The sequence below is a fragment of the Ursus americanus genome, chromosome 1, assembly GCF_024610735.1.
Source record: "Ursus americanus isolate L20-20 chromosome 1, mUrsAme1.1.p, whole genome shotgun sequence".
NCBI classification, from domain to species: domain Eukaryota; kingdom Metazoa; phylum Chordata; class Mammalia; order Carnivora; family Ursidae; genus Ursus; species Ursus americanus.
Genome location: NC_142127.1, coordinates 50,581,931 through 50,604,417, shown reverse-complemented (window position 1 = coordinate 50,604,417; position 22,487 = coordinate 50,581,931). Strand labels below are relative to the sequence as shown.

At 39.4% G+C, this 22,487-nt stretch overlaps 1 protein-coding gene across 8 annotated transcripts in view; it reads right to left on the bottom strand.

Moving 5' to 3' along the window:
* The window catches only part of RAPGEF4 (Rap guanine nucleotide exchange factor 4), a 272,967-nt gene that overhangs the window by 98,307 nt on the left and 152,173 nt on the right, over positions 1 to 22,487 (bottom strand). For all 8 annotated transcript variants that reach the window (XM_045779703.2, XM_045779734.2, XM_045779717.2 and 5 more), the window contains one exon: positions 18,073 to 18,092. In XM_045779703.2, the coding sequence (XP_045635659.1) occupies positions 18,073 to 18,092 (20 nt within the window). The remainder of the gene's footprint in view (positions 1 to 18,072; positions 18,093 to 22,487) is intronic.

Here is a 22,487-nt window from a genome sequence, read left to right as displayed (position 1 = left end):
TCACAGTATCTCTTGGAAGGTGAAATGTTCGGGTGCACATAGCAAAGCTTCTACAGCCCCTTGATTAAAGCTTTCAGCCAGACTGGGATTAATCATTGTAAGATTTGGTAATTAACAGGCTGTTGTTAGGAAAACACCAAGTATCTCATTCTCATCTGCTTCCGGCACATGAGGGTCCAGATTCTGGAAGGGTTGTTCTGCAGCCCTGAACTAGAACAGCCGAAGTGTGGGAATGGAGTCACGACTTGCTGTAGGGGGAGCATAGGCCTGCTCTGGGCACCCACCCAAGACAGTGAGAGAGGACTCCACTGCTCACCTGTTTTCTTGTCTTAACCTCTACCTGGCATTAGAAACACTACAAATCTCTGCTTGGTGCAGCTTAAAATTAAAGAAATGGTAGGCTGCATTTTAAAGTAAATCTTTTCTGAGTAAAGACAAAGTTTCATTCTTTTCACACAGTGGGGTTCCCTCCAGAATGCAGAGGAGGGTGTAGTACCAGGAAAGGGAAGGAAGGAAGGAAGGGGACAGCCTCAGCTGTTCACATGTTTTGGCTGGAAGTGAGGGAAACACTCTCCAAGTGATTTAATCTTGTACTAAATTATCTTATTTCAAAACTTTGTAAGTCAAATGTCCTGGGTGGTTCACTATGCCTGAAAACACCATAAATAATTGTTCTGTTATTAGTTGGTAGTATCATTGCTTTTTCTTACTTACTTAGCCATTTTGAGAATTACTTCTCTCTAATTATCATTAGCAGTTTAAACCTCTGTGATCTTACAGTATTTTCAAAGGAGCCCACAGGAATCTTTATGAAGGTAAAGGGCAGAGAAAACTCTGAGACTAAACAGTTCATGTGAAAACTGTTCTCAGGATATAAAAGTCATCACAAACTGGGGTGAAGGACAAGATAGTGAAAATGGTTTTCTTTTCTGACTTGGGGCTGTGGGTAAGGGAAGCTATTCCGTTATTTTCTCTTCTCATCTGCCTCAGGTCCTCCAGAATAGGAGGACAGAAAAGAAGACAAAGAAGGAAGGTTTGAGGATTCATCCTACAAGAGACTATTCCAATCTCAGGGGAGGATAAGAATAAGTATTTATTGAATGCTATGTGCTAAGTGCTTCACGTGAATTATCTTTTTTGGGGGAGGTCATATGGTAATAATAGGTTTATTTACTTATTTATTTTTAAAGTTTTTACCCATCTCCCCACCCACCTCCCTTCTGGTAACCATCAGTTTGTTCTCTATAGTTAAGAATCTGTTTCTTGGTTTGCCTCTCTCTCTCTGTTTTCCCCCCATTTGCTCGTTGTTTTGTTTCTTAAATTCCATATATGAGTGAAATCATGTGGTATTGTCTTTCTCTGACTTATGAAATTTTGCCAATTACAACAACATGGATGGAGCTCGAGAGTATTAGGCTAAGTAAAATAAGTCAGTCACATGAATTATCTCATGGAATACAATGGCCCTTTGAAGAAGGTATTCTTATCATTCCCATTTCACAGATAATGAAATTGAGGCTAAGGATCCTATGGCCGGCAGGTTTCAACTCTCAGACACGAACCCTCTGATTAGCCACTACCCTATACTGCCTTCTGTGGAAAATGCCCTTGCCCATCTGCCCTGTGAAGTATGGTGATTTTCAAAAAGAGCCAATCTTGATCATGTTGCTTTTCTATTTAAAACATTTAATGGCTCCCCTTTCTTCTTGGCTCATTTCCACCATTCTCCCCTTGCTCCAGTTACTGAGAATGTTTTCCAATCCCTCAACTACACCAAACTCTTCCATTTTGGAGGTTTTGCCCAATCCATTCCCTCTGCCTTTAATATGCATTCTCTTTCCTTTTCCTGACTTCCCCATCCTTCAGTCTTAGTAAGATGTGCCAGGCCCTCTATTAGGTGTTTGTAGAACTTTTAGCTGGTCCTACAGGTGACCACTGAGCCCTTGAAATGTGATTAGTCTGACTTTGGATGTGAGTGTGAAACACCTGCTAAGTTTGAAGACTAGGTACAAGAAAACAGTGTAAAATATATTGCTAATAATGTTTTGTATTGGTTGCATGTTGAAAAGGGACTATTTCAGATATCTTGGATTATAGAAAATATACTATAAAAACTAATTTCACCTGTTTATTTTTACTTTTTAAAATGTGGCTGCCAGAAAACTTTAAATGACGTACGTGTAGCATTATATTTCTACCTGACAGCGCTAGCTTCAGGGCATCTTGCATTTCCTTTTAGTTGTAATAACTTGTTTACTTTCTGTTGTTGTTGTTTTTTTAACCAGAGGGAGGGCCATCTCTGTTTTATTCCCCAGTGCTGAGAACAGAAGCTGGCATAGCATGCTTAAATTGAATTGTTGACATAATGAAGGTGGGAATCAGCGGGAAAAAGGAGAGCAAAAAAAAAAAAAAAATTCTTTCCTTTAGAACAAAATGTGACTGTGGACCTTGAATCTTGATATTAGAAAGGAAGAAAGGCGATAGTAGTGATGAGTTTGGGTGAAGAAAATTTAAAAATATATTACTGGAAATATAAATGAGTGAAATCAACTTTATCTTGTGTATAATCAAAAGATTGTAATATTTGTTGAGTGTACACTATGTGCCAGGTATGGTGCTGTATGAACTTTATGTGCAGGTTTTTATTTCATCCTCATGAAGAGCTTAGGAGGTCAGTACTGTTCTTATCAATCCATTCTTTAGATGATGAACCTGAGTCATAGAGAGGGTAGGTAACTTGCTCAAGGCCACATAACTAGGAAGTGGCAGAGCCAGCCTCTGAACTCAAAGCAGTCTGGCTCCAGGCTCGTTGTTGGTTTACTTCTATGGCATAGCGCCAAAGTCCAGCTTCCCTACAAGTATAAGGAGAATCTCTGAACCTACACACAGGCTCTACCTTAACTCCCTTAATCATTTATATTTCACAAGCCTTAATAATAATTATAACTGAAAAAGCATTTTATCAAGTGTAAATTTTTTGTGAGACATGGCCATAAGAATTTTCCATGGATTATTTTATTTACTTGACACGAGATTTTCATGAGGTGGATATTTTTCTTCTCTATTTCAAAGATAATAAAACTAAAGAATAGAGAAACTAGAAACAACCAAAATATCCAACACTACACAAGTGGTTAAAAATAAGTGATGATACATCAGAATTAGGGGATATTTTGCAGCCATTATATATATTATACTTAAAGCCAAATAATATCATGGAAGAGTTAAAATATATGGTAAAAATGATTACACTAAAAACCTAACCGCAGAGATGTCCTTTCTCACCACTTCCATTCAAAATCATACTGGATGTCCTAGCTAGTGCAATAAGATGAGAAAAATAAATAAATGTTATTCAGTGATAAAAGAAATGAATTATCAAACCATGCAAAAATATGGAATCTTAAATGTATATTGTTAAGTGAAAGAGGTCAGTCTGAAAAGGCTACCTACTATTTCATGCCATTTATTTGACTTTCTGAAAAAGGTAAAGTTACAGAGAGAATAGACAAACTAGTGATAGCCAGGGCTTCAGATATGGAGTGATGGACATATCTCCATATGTAAATATGGAGAAATTTTTTAGGGCAGTGAAACTATTCTGTAGGATACATGACACTATGCATTTGTCAAAACCCACAGAACTTTACAGCATACCGGAATAAAACAATATAGGCAAAAAAAAAAAAAAACAATATAGGCAGAGTAAAAAAATAATAATCATTAGGAAGTTAGGAATCCCAAGATAGAATGCAGACTGTGACAAAAAGAATTTGACTATCTTACAAATGCATGAAACAACCTCACTGAAGGGAGTGGGATGAGGGAGGTGGGGAAGGTGCTGACTTAAATAATTTCAAAATGAGTGGATTATGAAGACTAAAGGCAAAACACCCTGTACACGAGCACTCTATTCTAGTTGATAAAGTATGTTTTTCACAGGGTGCAGGTAATCAGTCTGAAACCATTATACATATATACCGGTATTAGACAAATAGATGGCAGATAGTGTGAGTCAAATTTCTCACTGTGGGAGTGGGAAGTTATAGATAAGCAAGGAGAAAAGGCTGGACTGATCCATGCGCTAATGGATTAGAATTAGACAAATGAATGTGAACTCATAAGTAGCTAGATATAGATATATACGCAAATATTTATAGATTTGTGTATATGCACAGGTTAGTATACCCTCATATATTTTCTTGCTGTCTCAGCTGAAGGTGTGTAAAAGCAATGACATCTCAGTAGCAACAAGCACACCTACCACCCAGATCTTGGTTTCTAATCCCATTCTTCAATAAACAAGAATCTTTGGCACAGTGGCAGTTGCTAAGATGGGGCAGGGAATATACAAGCATCTAGTTGTGTCAGAAAGTAAGGAAGTGTCTAAAAACACAACACAAAGCAAAACATAATCATGGGAGTACGTCAAGGAAACACAGGAGCCAACCAAAAGATCTCCCAATGGCCAAAACTGAAACAATTTGAGAAACAAAAAAATACAGTAGTAATGGATTATAACCCAAAGTATAAAATAGATACTCGTGAGTCCACACTGATATAAATAAATGACTGACCGACTTAATTAATTAATGTGAGAAACAAATCTTCCATGCAGAACAATTCCAAATAATTTCTGTAGGTATTCACTATCAAGGAGGTAGGATATAACTTCTTACACTACAGTGTGGGCTGTGCATGGTGACTTCCTTCTAAAGAGTTCAGTATGGAAAGGGAGGGTGGGTGGAGAGTAACTTTACCGTGGAGAAATTTGGACAATACCACTTTCACCAGGTAATCAAAGTCAATGGTAAATCAAATTGATAGTATGTATTCTTAATATGATGTGATGAAAATGGACTATACCTCTGTGGTCTTTCCCCCAAAACCCATAATTCAAGTCTAATCTTGAAAAAAATATCAGGCAAATCCCAACTGAGGGACGTTCTCTAAAATACCTGATCATTATCCCTCAAATCTGTCAGAGTCATCAGCAGCAAGGAAAGTCTGAGAGACCATAGCAGTCAAAAAGAGCCTAAGGAGACATAATCACTAAATGTAAAGTGATATCTGGGATAGGATCCTGGAGCAGAAAGAGGACACCACATAAAAACAAAGGAGAGGGGCGCCTGGGTGACTCAGTCATTAAGCGTCTGCCTTTGGCTCAGGTCATGATCCCAGGGTCCTGGGATCGAGCCCTGAGTCCAGCTCCCTGCTCAGTGGGAGTCTTCTCCCCCTCTTACTCCCCTACTCCCCCTGCTTGTGTTCCCTCTCGCAGTCTCTCTATCAAATAAATACAATCTTAAAAAAAAAACAAAACAAAAACAAAGGAGATATGTAAACAATGGACTTCAGTTAATGCTAATGTAACAATATTGGTTCATTAAAAATGTGCTGAAAGATTAAAAACTGTCAACCCATAATTCTCTATCCAGTGAAAATATCCTTTAGGAATTAAGGTAAAATAAAGACACTCTCAGATGAAGGAAAATTTAGGAGAATTCATATCCAGCAGACCTGTTCTACAAGAATTTCTAAAGGAAGTTCTTCAGACAGAAGGGAAATAATACCAGAGGGAATCTTAGAACATCAAAAATGAAGGAAGAACAACAGCAAGATAACTAAAAATAATTCCAGAAACGGGAAGGGGATGGTGTGAGACCTAACCTTGACAAGATATAGATAATTGAAAAAAAAAAATCATTGCAGAAGAAATTCATTCCCAATATGGTTGAGATGATGTTAGATTATTAAAAAAAAAGTCTGCTAAAAAACTTAATTAAAAGAAGTAGAATATGAAACTATGCCGTATGAACTAAATTTTGTTTCTATATGTATATTTGTTTCTGTATGTTAAATACAGAAGCACACAGAGCTCTGGCTGGTGGCATCTATGGGAGATTTTTAAAAATACTTTTATGTTTCAAAATATTCAACATAAGCATTATTACGTTTATGACCAGTAAAAGATAATCATTATTTTAAAAATTCACTGTCTCACTAGACTTCATTTGAGACTCTTGGCATAAACATTTCCTTTTAGGCACAAAATATAAGCTTCAATGACTCATCTGAATGTAAATTTGGCTCATAGGGTTTAAAGACTTAAAATCAAATAGGTAAAAAAAAAAAGAAGAATCCCTGTAATATTCTAGGACAAATGGGATTGCTTATGTCATCTACTGGTTCAGAACCCACATCTAAGTAGCTCAAAAGACTTAACAAGATCAAATCTTGTTAATTTCCACATCATACATGTTAAGAAGACAGTGAAAAAGAAATTATGCTTCTGACTGAATGGAATGCATGGAATTTCTAAAGCACAATGCTCATTGCAATCAAAGCTATTGCAAAACGTGATGTCAACATTATTCTCGTAAATGCTTCTGTCCTATTTCTTCATAAACAAGGGATGAAGACTAACCCCAAATGAGATATTGATTGCATTACGTTGTTATCTGAGTACACTAGAGGAAGGGGACTGATTTTTTAGCAGTCAGCTGAATGTGCCTCCCTGAGGAGGAGAGGTGAACAGCTACTCTTTCTTGTTCCCCCTTCTTTTGGGCACAGAACTTCTCCCCATCTTCAGACCTGAGCCCACAGTGGTATCTCACCCACACTGGCTCAGAGTTGGGGTGGAGGGGCCGCTCCACCCACACTAGATCAGTCAGTGTCTTTCCCCGAGGTTTTCTAACTGCAGCTGCTGGGGAAGAACTAGGGACCAGTGGAGGCCATGTTTCCAGGCCTGGGGAGAAGCAGAAAGAAGTAGATTTGGCTTCTAGTAGCAGAGGGTCAGCTGCACGCTTGCTCCTCCTGTGGACTGGGGATGTGAGTCCTCAACTTCCCCTCTTATTTGTTGTTGAGGTGGCTTGATAAGGGTTTCTGTCACCTGTAATTTACCTAGTCTGGAGTTATACGGTAATTTAGTAACTACATTCTTAGGAAGAGGGAGAATGTTGGGGGTTGAAACATTTTCTCGGAAACCCTTTGTGTTCAAGTGACATAGCTCTTAGAATGCACAGAGAATTTTAGCACTTAACTCCCATCTCTCTCAGTACCACATTCTGACATAATTATCCATTCACCTATTTCTCTTCTAAGCTGTTTAGGCTGTTTGCTCTTTGAAGTCAAGAATTAGTGTTATTAGACTTCATATCTCTAGAGCCAAAGCATGTGCCTGCATGACACACAGTAGGCACTTAATAAATGTTAGTTGATTTTAAAAGGATTACATAAAATATGATCATTTGCCTCCTATTACAGTATTATTTCAATCCTTCAAGCTTTATTAATTGGAAATTTGTGGCTAGGCTGGAAAGGTTAATTTATTTAAGAAAAAGGGGGTTATTAACTCATTTAGTAGTATAACAAACTATAAAAAGAGAATGATTAAACTAATTAAGAAAACAAATTGTTTCAAGCAGGCCATAGCCATTTAAAATCACTGATTCATATAGAAACAATTTGTGGACTCTGTTACAAATAATATCCCTCTACCTATTCATTAAATTAGGTCCCTGAGGATGTCTATTAAGCGATGCTTTGTTAGCTTGATTCATTTACTATTTGTACTTGATATAACCCATAAATCAACCTTTTATTAATCTGAAAGGTGATATCTGCAGTCATATACAGAGTTTACTTAGAAACATAAATTCTCTTGAAATCTACAAAATATAACAGAGGGGGAAGAAGAAATTAATAAAACCCTTGCTGATTTTTGCCTCATTATTTTTATTTTTTTAGACATTCTAATTTTAGTCATGCCCCAGGCACATGCTACTTAGTATAAATACCCAACATATAATCTCATTATCACTCCGTGATGTTTATTATCTTTAACTATTGACTGGACAGAGGGACAGAACAAAAGCCTAACTATAACCCCGGATGCCTAGTGACAGTGACTTTCAAACTGGGTCTCCAAGCTCCCTTTATCCTCAGTTTTCTCTTCTCAGTTTCTCTTTAATAGACAGCCCCATTGACTGCACACTTCCACATGGTCAGGCCCTAAACCCCGAGGTCATCCTTAACTCCTCTCCTTCTCTCTCACCTCACATTTAATCCATCACTCTTATTTTCAAAATCCATCCAGAATGCAACACTTCCCACACCCCTCCTATGACTACGCCATCATCTCTCTCTCTCCAGAAGGTACCTAGGAGTCAAAGAATTCAGGGACCTTGCTATGTAAAACTATTTCCTTTTCATCTACTGATTTATGCGAATGAGTTTTCCCAGCACTTACATATGTAATATAAAGAAGAAGAATAGAATTGATGTTAAACCCATTGCAGATAGATAATGAATTCATTTTTTAAAAACATCCAAGTCATTCCATGAAGCCTTTCCAATAATTTATTTTAATATTTAATAATTGTTTATAAAAATCTATAAAATATTTAGTTTTGACAGCTGTGTACAACTACTGTCATAACTCAAGCCAGAAGAAAAATTTTAATAGACAGAGTCAAAAGAAATTTCAAAACACTAAAATTTAAATGTATATACTTCTTTTTGATACATGAAAGTATAAGTACAAGAGACTTTCAGTCATAAAAATACATTACAACATGGAGGTACTATTTAACCCTGGACAGCTCACACTGGGACAGTTAAAATGAAGAAAAATTATCTTCTTATTTTAATACACTGTTACATGTGAGCCTTTGTTACTGTGGTTGAATCTGTATATTAACTAACACATCGAGACAATTAAAAGGTAACCTGGTCTGGAAAAAAATACATTACAATAGGATAAAATTCTGTAGGGGAAATAGAACTGGAATATGATTTAAAGGAGAGAAAGAAATAATATAATATTGCTAACAGTTAAAGAAGAGTGTGAGCATAGTTTTTAAAAATGGTGAGTAGTGAATTGTCTCCCACAAAGCTTAACTCTGGTCTAATACACAGCAAGCATTCTATAAAAACTTGCTACCTAGTAGAAGCACTTCTTGGGAAAATCTGTTTGATGTACAGGATTGGAACTCAGTATCTTTCTATGGACTTACAGCCCAGATACTTCTTTCAAGAAAGTCAAGTATCAACAACATATTAGATTAGGAGACATAAACGTATGAATGAATGAATTGGATACTCCGACTAATTTTGAGGTTTCCAAGTGCTAGTCATTTTACAAAAGAAAATAACATTTACTACTAACATTTCCACTTCCACTTCATCCAAACATTTCCAACACCACGCAACTGAAACTTCAGTTCTCAGGTTAGATGTGCAGAAACACTGAGATGGCCACCAGAGGGAGCCCAAGTGTTTTTCTGAATAAACCAGACATCACAGAGAAAAAACACAAAACCTAAAGGAAGGAGCGGGGGGGGGGGGGGGGGGGGGGGCGGGGAAGGCCCACCATTACCTGTTTCAGTCACTTAAGACAATTTCTTGTTGAATGGCAGAGCTATTTTTGCATTTATGTTACAAATTCCTTTACTAGGCAGTTATACATTGCAATGCTTTGACACTTTTAGGAGAATTGGTGAAACATTTAAAAACCTCACATACCCTAAAACTAGAAGGTCCAGGATAGGCAGTCGCGAAAACATCCATGATGCTCTGCTGTGCCCCCAAACAGGCTGGGCCTCTTCTCCAGCTTATCTTCATGTTCCTGTTCTTACTCTATCCTGGTCCATCTTTGTAGTCAACTCTGGGTGTGGTTTCCTCACTTTGTTTGGAACCAGGCTATCAAATTACAGCACTGAGTGAGCACTTGGTGTGACGTGAGAATTTTTCAGTCTCCCGGCTGAGCCAAATTATATGGACATTAAGATGAATGACTTTCCATTTGACATCCCGAAGTCTTCCTAGAACTGAGGACTGGACCAAGTCCTAATAGGATTCAAGAGGACCTCTATAATGCTTCTCCAGAACCAAGCTCCACTTAAACCAGAACCCACTGGGGGCGCCTGGATGGCTCAGTCGTTTGGGCGTCCCACTAGTGATTTCGGCTTGGGTTATGATCTCGGGGTCGTGAGATCGAGCCCTGCTTGGAGCTCTACGCTCAGGGTGGAGTTTGCTTGGGATTCTCTCTCTCCCTCTCCCTTTGCCCCTCCCCTGTTACACTCTCTAAATAAATAAATAAATACATGAGTAAATAAAATCTTTAAAAAAACAAAACAAACCAGAACCCACTGGCCAACCACAGGGATCCCCCGGGCTGAGACTACAGACAAGGGTGTGATCTTGTTTAGAATCAAACTCCAGGGAAACTTAATCTGTTTTAGATTTGTGAACTATGGAGTTCTGGAATTTTCCCCGTGCTGTATCTTATTTGATCTCCCAACAATCCTTTTACTGTGGTAGGTCAGGGATCACCATGTTCTTGATGAGGAAACCAGGTCATGGAGGTAAGTGACGTATTTGTGTTGCAGCAATCAAGTGTCAGGGACAGAAACTGGGGACATGGACTATAACAATGACTAAGTACTAATTCAGTCATACTAATGTCTTCTGAGAAAATTCTCACTTTCCTTTTCCCTCACGTTACAAGTGAGTGAAAAGCATCACAGACATAAGTTTAGTGACTTAGCACTTGTTTTACCCAGTATTTTCATGGTATGTTTTCCTATGTTATTTTTTCATGTCCAGATGGGATAATTTTATGATGTATGAAAATAAATTAGCACAAACAAATTAAATTCCACAAGGTTAGGTCCTTTGCCGAATGCTGCTAGATTTAACATGCTTATTAATGCCTTGAATATGGACTCAAAAGCGTTCTTAATAAATTTGACAATGATACCCAATTGGGTGGGGACGGCTGGCCCTCAGGAGAAGTGGAAAAAAATTTAAAATGGCCTTGACAAATGAAAAAGGTAAAAGGACAGAATTCAATAGAAAACCTTGCAGAGTGATTCATTCAAGAGAAGGGTGTGTGTGTGTGTGTGTGTGTATGAGGGGGGGGAACAAAGGAGAACCACGGAAATGTGGGAGAACTGACTGGGCAGTCACAGCAGAAAAGGAGCTGGAGATCAGAGTGAACAATAGGCTCTAAAGACATTAACATCTAGAGCTGTCATTTTAAAAAAAGAAGGCACGATATTGGGAGGTACAAATAGGGGGAAATTCAACCTAATTCCCCATCTACTTTTTTAAAAAGATCAAGTTTTAGAGAAAAAAAAATATGATGTTTTGTTGGGTCCCTGAAATACCTGGAGCTTGGAAGCCAGGTTTGGTAACTTTGAAAGGGATCTTACAAAGTATAGTTTTTAACATAATGACGAGTTTTTTCATTTTAGATCTGATGAAATTAGCCTCGAAAGAGAAAATTCTGGTACTCTATTCCTTTCTTTATGCAATGCTCTTGGCCTGGAATATTCTTTCCCTTCCACCCGGGTAACATCTTTTCATCAGGAGTGCACACAGGCATTTCTTCCTCTTTGAGGCTGGCTCTGAACTCCTCCCCATCTCCCCAAGGAGAACTGCACACCTCCCCCATGTGTCTCCTCAGAGTACATACCAGGGATAAATCTTCTCATTAATCCTTCTAGAAGCCCCCTGGGGTAAGACACTGCTATTATTTCCGTTCTGTAGAGGGAAACGGAGGAGTAGGCTTAACTAAAGTGTCCACTTTCACATGGTGAGTAAGTGGCAGAGTTGGGACTGTAACTCAAGACTGAAGAACTCCTAAGCTCACCTCCTCATACCACACTCTGTCGACCATACGCACATGTGCTCACATGTCTGTCTCTGTCCAGTGGCTCTAACTCCCTGAAGGAAACGACCATGCTTTATTTATTTTTGGGGCCTCACATGGGGCTTGGGATCAATCACTACATGTTCGTTAAATTAAAGATTTTCAACCAAACAGATGGCATATTTTGTGGGTATTTCTGAGTCATTCTTTGAAGGAAAATAAAAAATAAAACTAAGTTCAAGTGAACAGAATTTAAACATTTATAAAAACTGGCAATAAGAACTCTGAACAATGCCAGATCATATTATTAAAGGTGGTTTTATCATTTCATTTTCAGGAAACTTTTAAGAACGAGAACAGTTAGATATATATGCATACGTACGTACGTATGGATGTGCTTATATATGTATGTGTATATGTGCATCTATCAGTCATCTATCTTCAATGTAATTTTATCTAAAGGTAAAAAGAATGACTACAGACTATTTTAATATCTATGGACTCAGGGGAGGCTGTCTGATACAGAACTGCTTTTAGGAAAGAATCCATATCCTAAATGACATGTAATCACTATATTAATTTATCCAATCTGAGAATACTACAGCTTGCTCTCCTAAACATAAGACACATTTTGCAAATAATTTGGTTCCAATTTATCAAAACAAGAACAATAAATATTCAGATACATCAAACATAAATGATACTATCTAATTTATTCTCACTGTCAATTGAGAAAACGTGCTAGCAGCCCAAAGTTACTGGTGATGAACATAATTGCCTGCAGCACAGGATAAAATATTTCTGGAGACAGCAATCTACTCTCCCCTGACTTTGAAATCAGCACTCTTGTACATTACCATTAACATGACATTGTGTTCCTTGCCCCTGCTACTAGTGGAACTAATTCTTAGCAGCAGGGCCCGTATGGAGCAGCCTCATCTCAAGGCCGTGTCATTTTTTCAAGTGAGAACAGGGGAGAAGCTGTTGGCTAGAGAGACTGGGGAATCTCGTTTCTTCTATTATCACTATTTTTAACAATTAAACACTCTCATATTCTCTGCGATATCTTGTGCAAGTCAAATTCTGATTACACAGAAGCCTAAGAGGACATACGTATGCCAAGCTGGGTAAAATGTGGGAAAACGCATGCAACCCTGGAAAGCCATCAGCATCGCAACAACAGTAAAAAGTTCTTCTCCATTAAAAAAAATCTAAAACCTGTACAGAAACCAAAAGGAGAGCACCAAAATAATCAGCATGTGTAATTCATAATTTTATGAAAGTAATTCTAAAATATACTAATGAACCATCACCACAAAACACTCCAATATGTGCCATTTCACCCAGCAAACTCACGGTATGCAGGTCTTGGCAACATTGCCGAGAACGTTCAGAGGCAACAAACACATGGCTTAACTGAGACCAGAGAGATCAGGTTTTTAGACTGTTACCCACACTTACTATTCATGATTTAGATTAAGGGCAACTACAGATCATTTTAAAAATTCAATCAATATACCACTGCAGGAGCTAAAGAGAGAGAGAGAGAGAGATGGCACCATCAGCTTTTATAACAGAGCAGAGGAACAGACCGAATAAAAAGCAAGAAGATATTCAGCCAGGGCATTCTGCCCCATAAAATACATAACTCACAAACACAAAAACAAACATTTCTTCAGACACCGAGAGCTGATGTTGTCCTTGGCACCTTCGACATTAAGTCACTGGTGTTCTCCCGAAGGTGGGACAAGGTAAGTGTTGGCTCACTGAGCTATGTGCTCCCATAGGCCAGCTAAAGAAATGAGTGTTTACACTCCACACATCGGGAGGGACGGAGCCAGCAACACTGCCAAATCTAATCTTCACCTGGGCGATAAGCAGTGTGTCCTTTAAAATCAAAATGAGCAGGCTTAGGATTTTCTGTCCTTCGCATTCGGTTGATGTGCCCTCCTCTGCTGAGCGTTGCGCCTTGGGCCAGTTACAGACGGGCGGGCTATTGCATCGCGGTGACAGGGCTAGCTAACCATCTCATCCTAGAACAGACGGGATCAGCTGCCAGGGGTAAACCTGTGAACTCTGGCCAAGATGCCTTGATAAGCTCAGTCATGTTTTAAAAGCAGGATTTTAAGAATTGTTTCACTGAAACTGTTGGTTTGAATTCAGTAGGTGTTCTAAAGCTGGAGTTAAAAGGTTTTACAGGCTTTTATGGGTTTATCTAAGTTTTTTATTATTTTAAGTTTGTTTGAGAACACACAATTTCCTTTTCCTTCATCTGGCTCAGAATCCTAGCCAATGTATATGATAAAATAAGATGTTGTTATTTAATAGGTGTGAAATATTTTATTTTCTTTAATCTTAAAAAAGAGCAGCAATGTTATTATATTCCCTAAAAATGCCTAACATTCCTAAACTTTTGACACTAATAGTTATTTTCTTCTTATTCTATTGTCCTTTCCTTAATGAGAATTTTCAAGCTGTGTAAATTATCTCCTCCCCATTTGCCATTTAAAATCTGTGTCTTTATAATAATTTCTAAAAATTATTCTTTATATAAATGACCCATGATTTTTAAGAGTTTGACAAACTGCTGATTTAAGTCATCTTCTTAAAATAACACCTACCAAATAGTTTTATAAGACTCCCAAGCTTGCTCATTACTAATCGGTAACATCCAGTTCTTCTAGTGCTTAGGAAACCTTTGAGCTCTGAACTGCTTGTAAGTTTTTATTTAAATTCCAGTTAGTTAACATGCAGTGCAATATTAGTTTCAGGAGTACAATACAGTGATTCAACATTTCCATACTACACCCGGCGCTCATCACTGCAAGTGCCCTCCTTAGTCCCCATAGCCTCTTTGACCCATCGCCCCCACCCACCTCCCCTCTGGTAACTATCGGTTTTTCTCTATAAGTTAAGAGTCTGTTTTCTCTCTCTCTCTCTCTCTCTCTCTCTCTCTCTCTTTCTCTCTCTCTTTCCCCTTTATTTATTTTGTTTCTTAATTCCACATATGAATGAAGTCATGCAGTATTTGGCTTTCTCTGACTGACTTATGTCACTCAGCATTATACTCTCTAGCTCCATCCACGTCATTGCAGATGGTAAGGTTTCATTCCCTTTTATGGCTGAGTAATACTGTGTGTGTGTGTGTGTGTGTGTGTGTGTGTGTGTGTATGTGCGTATACACACACACAAATCTTCCTTATGCATTCATCAGTCCATGGACACTTGAGCTGTTTCCATAACTGATTGAATTATTGAATTGATTAGTGTTTTGTACTGGGAAAGTACTCTCCCACACTTAGAAGGAACCTCACTAATCACACTGTCAATACTATAATTGTCTTAAAAAATGGGGACCTCAAATGATCCTTTTGGAAACTAGATGTTTATAAATAAGGAAATGGGATTATTTTGTGATATCTTCCTGAGCCTATTTTCTAGCTCCTACATTGAGGAAGAAAAGGATAAACTTCTAAAACTACACAACTCCATAGCAACCACCTGCCAAATGCATGGAGCACAGGGAACAAAATCTACGTAAGTAGCAGAAAATTATAGACAAGCTCGTTCCTCCAAAGGGCAACTGTAACATTCAACTATGAAGATTTCTTGTAATTGTGATTTTTAGCTTCTGTGTTAAACATGGTCATCCGATTGGGCACATACAGAGGACAGAAAAAATACAACTTAAACAGATCAAAGAGAATAATTTATTTGTACAACCAACAGCCCCAAACAATCGTAACCCTATCAAAATAGTCTACTTGCTTTATTGGAGCAATGGTCATTTTTCTAGTATCTTACCAATTAGTTTATAGATTCCAGTATCCTGTGTCATATCAAGTTAAATGACGTCTCTATCAATTACAGTAAGTAGTAAACAAAATAATGTAACAAGTTAACTGCCAGCCCATTTGTTTCTATGAAAGTGCAATTTATGAAAAGAAAGTTCCTTTTTTGCAAGGTGAGGCTGCATCTGGAAATAAAATAGAGCTGGCAAGGCAGCTAAAAACACCACTTACTGATGCCTGCATATTTGGTTAAAAGTTAAACATGGTGATTAACAAAATCAAGAGTAGGAGCTGGAGAGGAGAATACATTCTCTCCGCGAAGAAGCTGTTTGGACATTGAAACAATAGTCTAAGTGCTTTTATTTCAGTCCACAGGCATATTATTGCTATTTAGAAACATAAAGGGAATATAAGATTGCCCAGCGTGTAGTTAAAGAAGGTAAAGGATAAAAGAAATCATCATAACACAACTTGTCTCTTATAAAGGAAAAATTCCAATTAACACCCACTCTAAGACTCTTAGGCTTCTTTTTTTTTTTTTTTAAGGCTTCTTTTTATCTTTCTAGAGCTTCAGCTCTATTCATGAATATCTTTCATCTCATTTGCTTTACTTTGACTGATGGCATTGGAGAGCTTTCTTAATAGCACATGGTGACATTACATCCACTCTCTTTGCTGATAGAGAAAAAGGGTGCTTTTCTGTTTGCTAGAGAACTTGACATAGAATGAATGACCCAAACAAATACAAATAACATACACTATGAATAATATAAGGGAACAGCCTGGCCCACCCCCTAAATCTTATAGGGCGATACGCTGATAATAACTCTATGTTTCTAACTTTTTGTAAACTTCGAATTCCTATTTTGTTACAAAATGAGCCACAGGATGACAGCTGGTAGGCCTCTGCTTAGAACATTGTGCCTGTTGTCCCTCTGCAGGGAGGTCCAACCTAAAGGTCATGAGGGACCTAAGAGAGACAGAGCTTCCTTTTGAAGCTGAGAACATTTTAGACCTCCTAGGGCTTGGCCATTCTGTGTGTGCCCTCCACATCACTGCTGGTTCCTTGATGAGGAAGCACCAGGCTCTTTTATCCTCCTTACTTGGCTAGTGATCCATGTATTATTTGTTTTGGAGTGCTTTGGGACATCCGTATCCAAAATCGTGGCAGCACGAGTCTGTTAGTGTGGACTCTAAAGCTTTGGCTTTCCATGAACCTGATTATCTAGAGCTTCGCTCAACATACAAAGGTATTTTTTTTATAACAAAAGATCAGTGGAAAGGTTCATTGAAGAAAGGTATTTTGAGGAGAACCATAAATGGCAAAAGAACAGTTACTTCATAAAAGGGTAAGGCATTCTTCAGAGGAGGAAAGATCTTGAGAAAATGATACAAGTCTTGACAAAACAATAATTACAGTAATAGTCCTAACATTTACGAGCTCTGTCGGACTAGTCTCTATGCTTTCCACAGATTATTCCATTCACTATTCACAACGGCCTCTTAAGGTGGTCAAGACTAACATCCACATTTAAAGATGAGGGAAGGATGTTTTGAGAAGCCAAGTAGCTTGTGAAGGCCCACAGCCAAGAACGGAAATCCTCTGCCGAACCAAGCCAAGTGAGATTTTGGTGTGACATTCGAAGTCACATTGCTGGGTCTGGAACCCAAATTTGTGGTGATATAACAACCAGCCAGAATCCCAACCAGCCCTTGAAACCAACATTATGAAAAGAAGACCTAAGGAAAGCTAGAGTTAGATCTCTGGAAAGGAATACGGAAATAATCTGAGTTGAATGAAGATGACATCTCTGTCCACAGACACAGGACCAAAAGCAGGGAGAAGAAAGGAGAATGTTCTGTAATGATTCTGTAATGCCACTTGGGTACAGCAATCAAGGAACATAATGAAAGGGGACACATCTGAAAGCCACCAAGCACCGCTTCAAATTAATCACTATATACTCTTCCATCATTAACCCTTTCAGGTTGTTGAATAAACTGAGATTCCGGTTAATATATAACTCATATTATTATTATTTGCATGCAAAGCCAAAGCCAGTACACCACTGCCATCCTTGAAATCTGCACTTGGCACTGGTTCTTGGTGAAAAGTTTGTCCTAAACATACTCTCTTACCTGACTGCCCTAAACAATGAGAGCAATTACTTATTTTCAGCTTCCAAAGAGAAATATTGACTTTCATGCACCTTGGGATACAATTATAAAATCAACTGACCCCATATTTCATATTTTGTATTCCCACTAAGGAAAAACAACTAATTTTTTGTATGTTATTAAAGTAATGATTTGCTCACTTGCCTGTATACATTGCGGGGAAAAGAAAAACCCTTAGCAATTGTACTGTTTGCCCCTAGAATAACCTTTCTGCAGACTAGTTAATATCAAGGACATGTTATGACCACGTTGGAGCAATCCACCTTCTGCCCCCTCATATTTCAAAGGGACTCACCAAAGAGGACAGAATAAGATTAGAAAAATATTTATTGCTCTGTTGAATGTGGATGCAGAGCTCTCTTTCTGGTAGGGTTACCATGATTATTATTATTATTTTTTTTTTTACCTTATGACAGTTTTTAGAAGCTAGGCAGAGAGAGTGCTACTCACGTTCTCCTTGTCAGGAATCCCTAGAAGAAGAAAAATAGAAAGAACATGAATTGTAAGATGAATCTGTAAAATGGAACTGAAATCCTTTGCTGAATCAAATAAAGTAAAATTCTGGTGTTTCTAATTTGTGTTTCCATCAAAACTTACATAATGCTGCTTAGAAAAATAGCAGCGGGGGCGCCTGGGTGGCTCAGCGGGACGCCTGGGTGGCTCTGTTGGTTAAGTGACTGCCTTCGGCTCAGGTCATGATCCTGGAGTCCCAGGATCGAGTCCCCACATAGGACACCCTCCTCAGCAGGGAGTCTGCTTCTCCCTCTGACCCTTCCCCCCTCATGCTCTCTCTCTCTCTCTCTCTCAAATAAATACATAAAAAAATCTAAAAAAAAATAGCAGAGCCCAACAAAATCCGTAACATAAATAAATCAATGAATCAGGAGAAGGCTGTGTGCCAGACAACAAAATCTCATGCTTATTTTGTTTTTCTACCATACGCTTTACTTTGCCAGAGATAAAAATCCTTCTCGGATTCATTTACACCATGCGAATAGCTAATTCCTCTATGCTGGGCACAGAACACTCAGAATTTGGGACAGACACGTCACCTCTCAAGTGGCACAAACTGTATTTTTTACATTTCAAACCACCTCACTGGGGACCAGGGCTGTGAACCTAGCTTCAGGTCCCACATAAAAACCACCAGAACACAACTTCCTTTTGGGGCAAAGCAAATTCCTGCAGCCTCCGAAGTCAGGTCTGAGCCTGGCCGTGCCTGTTTCCAGGGGTGTCCCAGTTTTCTCAGTGAAAAAGTCCATCGTTCATCCATTTATGCATTTGTTCATTCATTTACAAACATTTCGTGAGCTACAGGCAGACCCTGGTCCTTTGTTCTTCCTTTGGGGCTGTCGACTCTGGAGGACATGAGCAGGGTGGCCAGACTGAAAGGTCCAGAGCCCCAGCAGCGCTAATGCCTCCAGTACAGTGGGCCCAAGTGGCCTTCTACTGAGAGTCGGAACCATAGGTGGTTTGTCTGTGCGGCTCGCCCTGGGGCAGTTTGAGGTGGTTTGCAACATGAAAATACAGTACCTCCAAATTCTAAGCAAACAGCACATTCTGTGTTTAATAAGGGGGTACGCAGGATTTATACTATTGGCTTTAAAAGATTTGAGTGTCCATTTTAATAGGCAGCAGTATAATACACAGAAAGGGTAAGAATGGAAGAGACTATCTGGAAACACTCCGTAATTAAACTCTGACCCCCACACTGGGGTAGTACGAGGACATAAAAAGCCTAGGCAGGAAGCAGGGTGACAGAATACTAACGGTTTGCCATCACTTCCCAAAGCTGTCAGAAGGAGTAAGGGTGGCCTAATATCAGCACTCTGAAACTTTGAATCCCAGCCGTCCGCTCATTATTCCACCCATTTGTTCAACCACCATTTGAAACGACTGGAACTGATTGTCTGAGGAGATACAAGGGTGTAACAGAAGCTTCCTTTCTAAGAGTTTCGATAAGATAAATACACAGCAGCACCAATCACCATATCTAAGTGGCTGGAGATTAGGGTATCTGTAGAGAAATAACACTGAAAAGATGATTTGGGGCCATGCAGGAATTTGAATGTTGGGCTAAGGCATTAGCAATCTTGGAATTTCACCTTCCATGGCAGGCAACGGGCAATCATTAAGATGTTTCGAGCAACAGAGTGATATGACCAGGAAAAAGGGGGAGAAGGGTCTGTTCAAAATGAAAAGACACTTAGAACAAAAATCAGATGCAAGAGCATGGTCCTTGAGGTCCAGTTTGAGCAAAGAGCTATAAAGACATTCAGTGGGGAAAATCTGAGTATGAGCTCAGTAGATGATATGATTAAGGAAAGTCATACTAGTTATATTAGGTGTGATAATGGTGTTGTGGTTGTGCATGGAAAAGTCTTTATTTTCAAAACTATCTGCTGAAGTATTTGGGGTGAAATGTGTGTATGTGAGTAAAATAAGGAAATAAGGCAAATATTAAAATTAAAATATTAAGGGGCATATTGTAATTAATAAAAAATCATATTTAAGTATTAAATACTAATGGTAATTAAAGTGATGAAGACATGGATGTTAACTATATCATTCTGCATATTTGAAATTTTTCACAATACAAAGTAAATTCAAAAAGTTCTGTGTAAGTCAGGTATAAGTCAGGTGTAGGGTACACCAAAGATGAGATACTGAAGGCTCAGAGGCAGTTGAGTCATTCTTGCCCTCAGGTCAAGAGTGATAAGGCCCTTGGCCAAGTGGCTGCCCAGGGAACAGAAAGGAAAAAACAAGAACCCTGCAAAGGAAGGAACAAAGCACCGGATGGGTGATTAACCTCAGAGCATGGAGGTGACAGAAGGGAGGACTCTAAAATGTTTAAGATTTAGGGACACCTGGGTGGCTCAGTTGGTGAAGTGTCTGCCTTTGGCTCAGGTCATGATCCCAGGGTCCTGGGATTGAGCCCCACATTGGGCTCCCTTGGGCAGGGAACCTGCTTCTCCCTCTCTACTGCTGCTCCCCCTGCTTGTGCTCTCTCCCTCTCTCTCTATATATATCACTCTCGCTCTCTTATCTGACAGATAAATAAATAAAATCTTAAAAAAAATAAAATAAAACGGCTGAGGTTTAGAGGCTGGTATGGGAGAAGAACAGTGCAGGTAGGAATGGAAATGTGGCCTTCAGGAGAAGGGATGGGTTTTGTGGGAATCAGCATGTGTTCTGTTACTGACACTGTGTGTTTAACAGACCAGCAGAACATCCAGGTGGAAAGAGAACCCGCAGTCCTTTGGAAAGCTAGGCCCCCACGGGAAGAATCGAACAGAGGTATTGGTTCAGGAAGTTCATATCCACGGTAAGAAAGGATGGTCATGGGGAAAGTATAAAGAACAAAAGAGAAAAAACAGCCAAGACTGGACTCTTGGGTAATACCTAAGCTTTGGGCTGAGGGGAAGAGATACCTGTGGAAGAGACCAAATGCACGTGGCTATAGAGATACAAGAAAATCAGGATAATGCAGTGGAGCCTGGGAACTCAGGGTGAATGGAGTCTGAACATGGAAAGTCTTACTCAAAGTCAGAGAGATGGGGAATGGTAATGATGGAGGCTGGTGTTTGTTGGTCACTGGAGACTTTAGATGGTTTGAGTCAAGAGGTATGGGGCAGAAGCCAGACTTGGAGGGGTTAAGAGTGACCAGTGGTGAGGAAATAATAGCTAACACCACTGGGGTGCTTACTGTATGCCTGGCGCTCCCTAAACATGTTTTGCTTCATTTAATCCTCGCAACAATCTTGTGAGGAGACCGAGGCACAGAGAAGTTAAATGCCTTGCCTGAGGTCACACAGATAGGAGACAGCACAGCTGGGATTTCAACTCAAGGACTGACTCTTCAAGAGCTGGTCATCCCTACATCAGCCAGGAAAGAAAAATCAAGAACACGGGAGTGAAGGAAAGGAAAGGAAAGGAAGACCTGTCTTCCCCCCACCCCCACCCCGCCCCACCCCACCCCCAGGACAGAAGAGAAACAGAAAGAGGGCAAAGGCTACACAGAAACTATGATGCAGAGGGCAGGGAATGTGAGGAAGCTCACTTAAGATCTTGCTGAGAGGAGAAGCACCTCGGAGTGACAAGTGTGGCAGTGACTGGGAACCGAAGGAGATAGAGAGAGGATCTGAAGGGTGACTCTTCTCAGAAGACCCTCGCGTGGAAGCACTGCCTGGTTGGTTCATCACGCTGTTTGGCTGCCGAGGTGCTACAGCTCCAAAAACCTTAGCACTGGGCATCTTGCCACCCGTACACGTCCAAGGGCCGAATAAGGGGACTCCGCAACAAGCAACTCGCAGGGCCAGCCATGCGCACTAAAAAGACGCTCTCAACACACATGAACAGACAGAACGCAGGATTTCTTTGAATCTAATGGGCACCCATGAGAAAAGAGTATCACAGAGAAAAACTTCCTGTCTTTTATGATCAGTGAGAGACCGGTCGCATAAAAGGCTTGGAGTTAGATGAGGCCATGATTTGCGAAGAATGAATAATGACTCACGCTGCTTCTCTCCTTGACCAATAGCATCAAAATAGCAAGAGATGGGGCTCTCAGGTGTCTGGATGTGACTGAGACAAATACAATTCATAAATCCCATTTTTAAAAGAGCACAGAAACACTAGATTTCACCATAAAATGAAGGGATTTTTGAGAAAGCATTTTAAGTATGAAGTTCCAACTGGTACCAGAGCATACCTCCCTCTCTATCAGCTAAGACCACAAAATAATACGATGTTAACAATTTTTAAAAATAACTCAAGTGTGGGCTGGCAGGTCTGTTTATCCACAAGAGTCTGGAGACTTAGTATGTCAAGCTGGTGTAGGACATATTTTTTGTCACACGAAAACA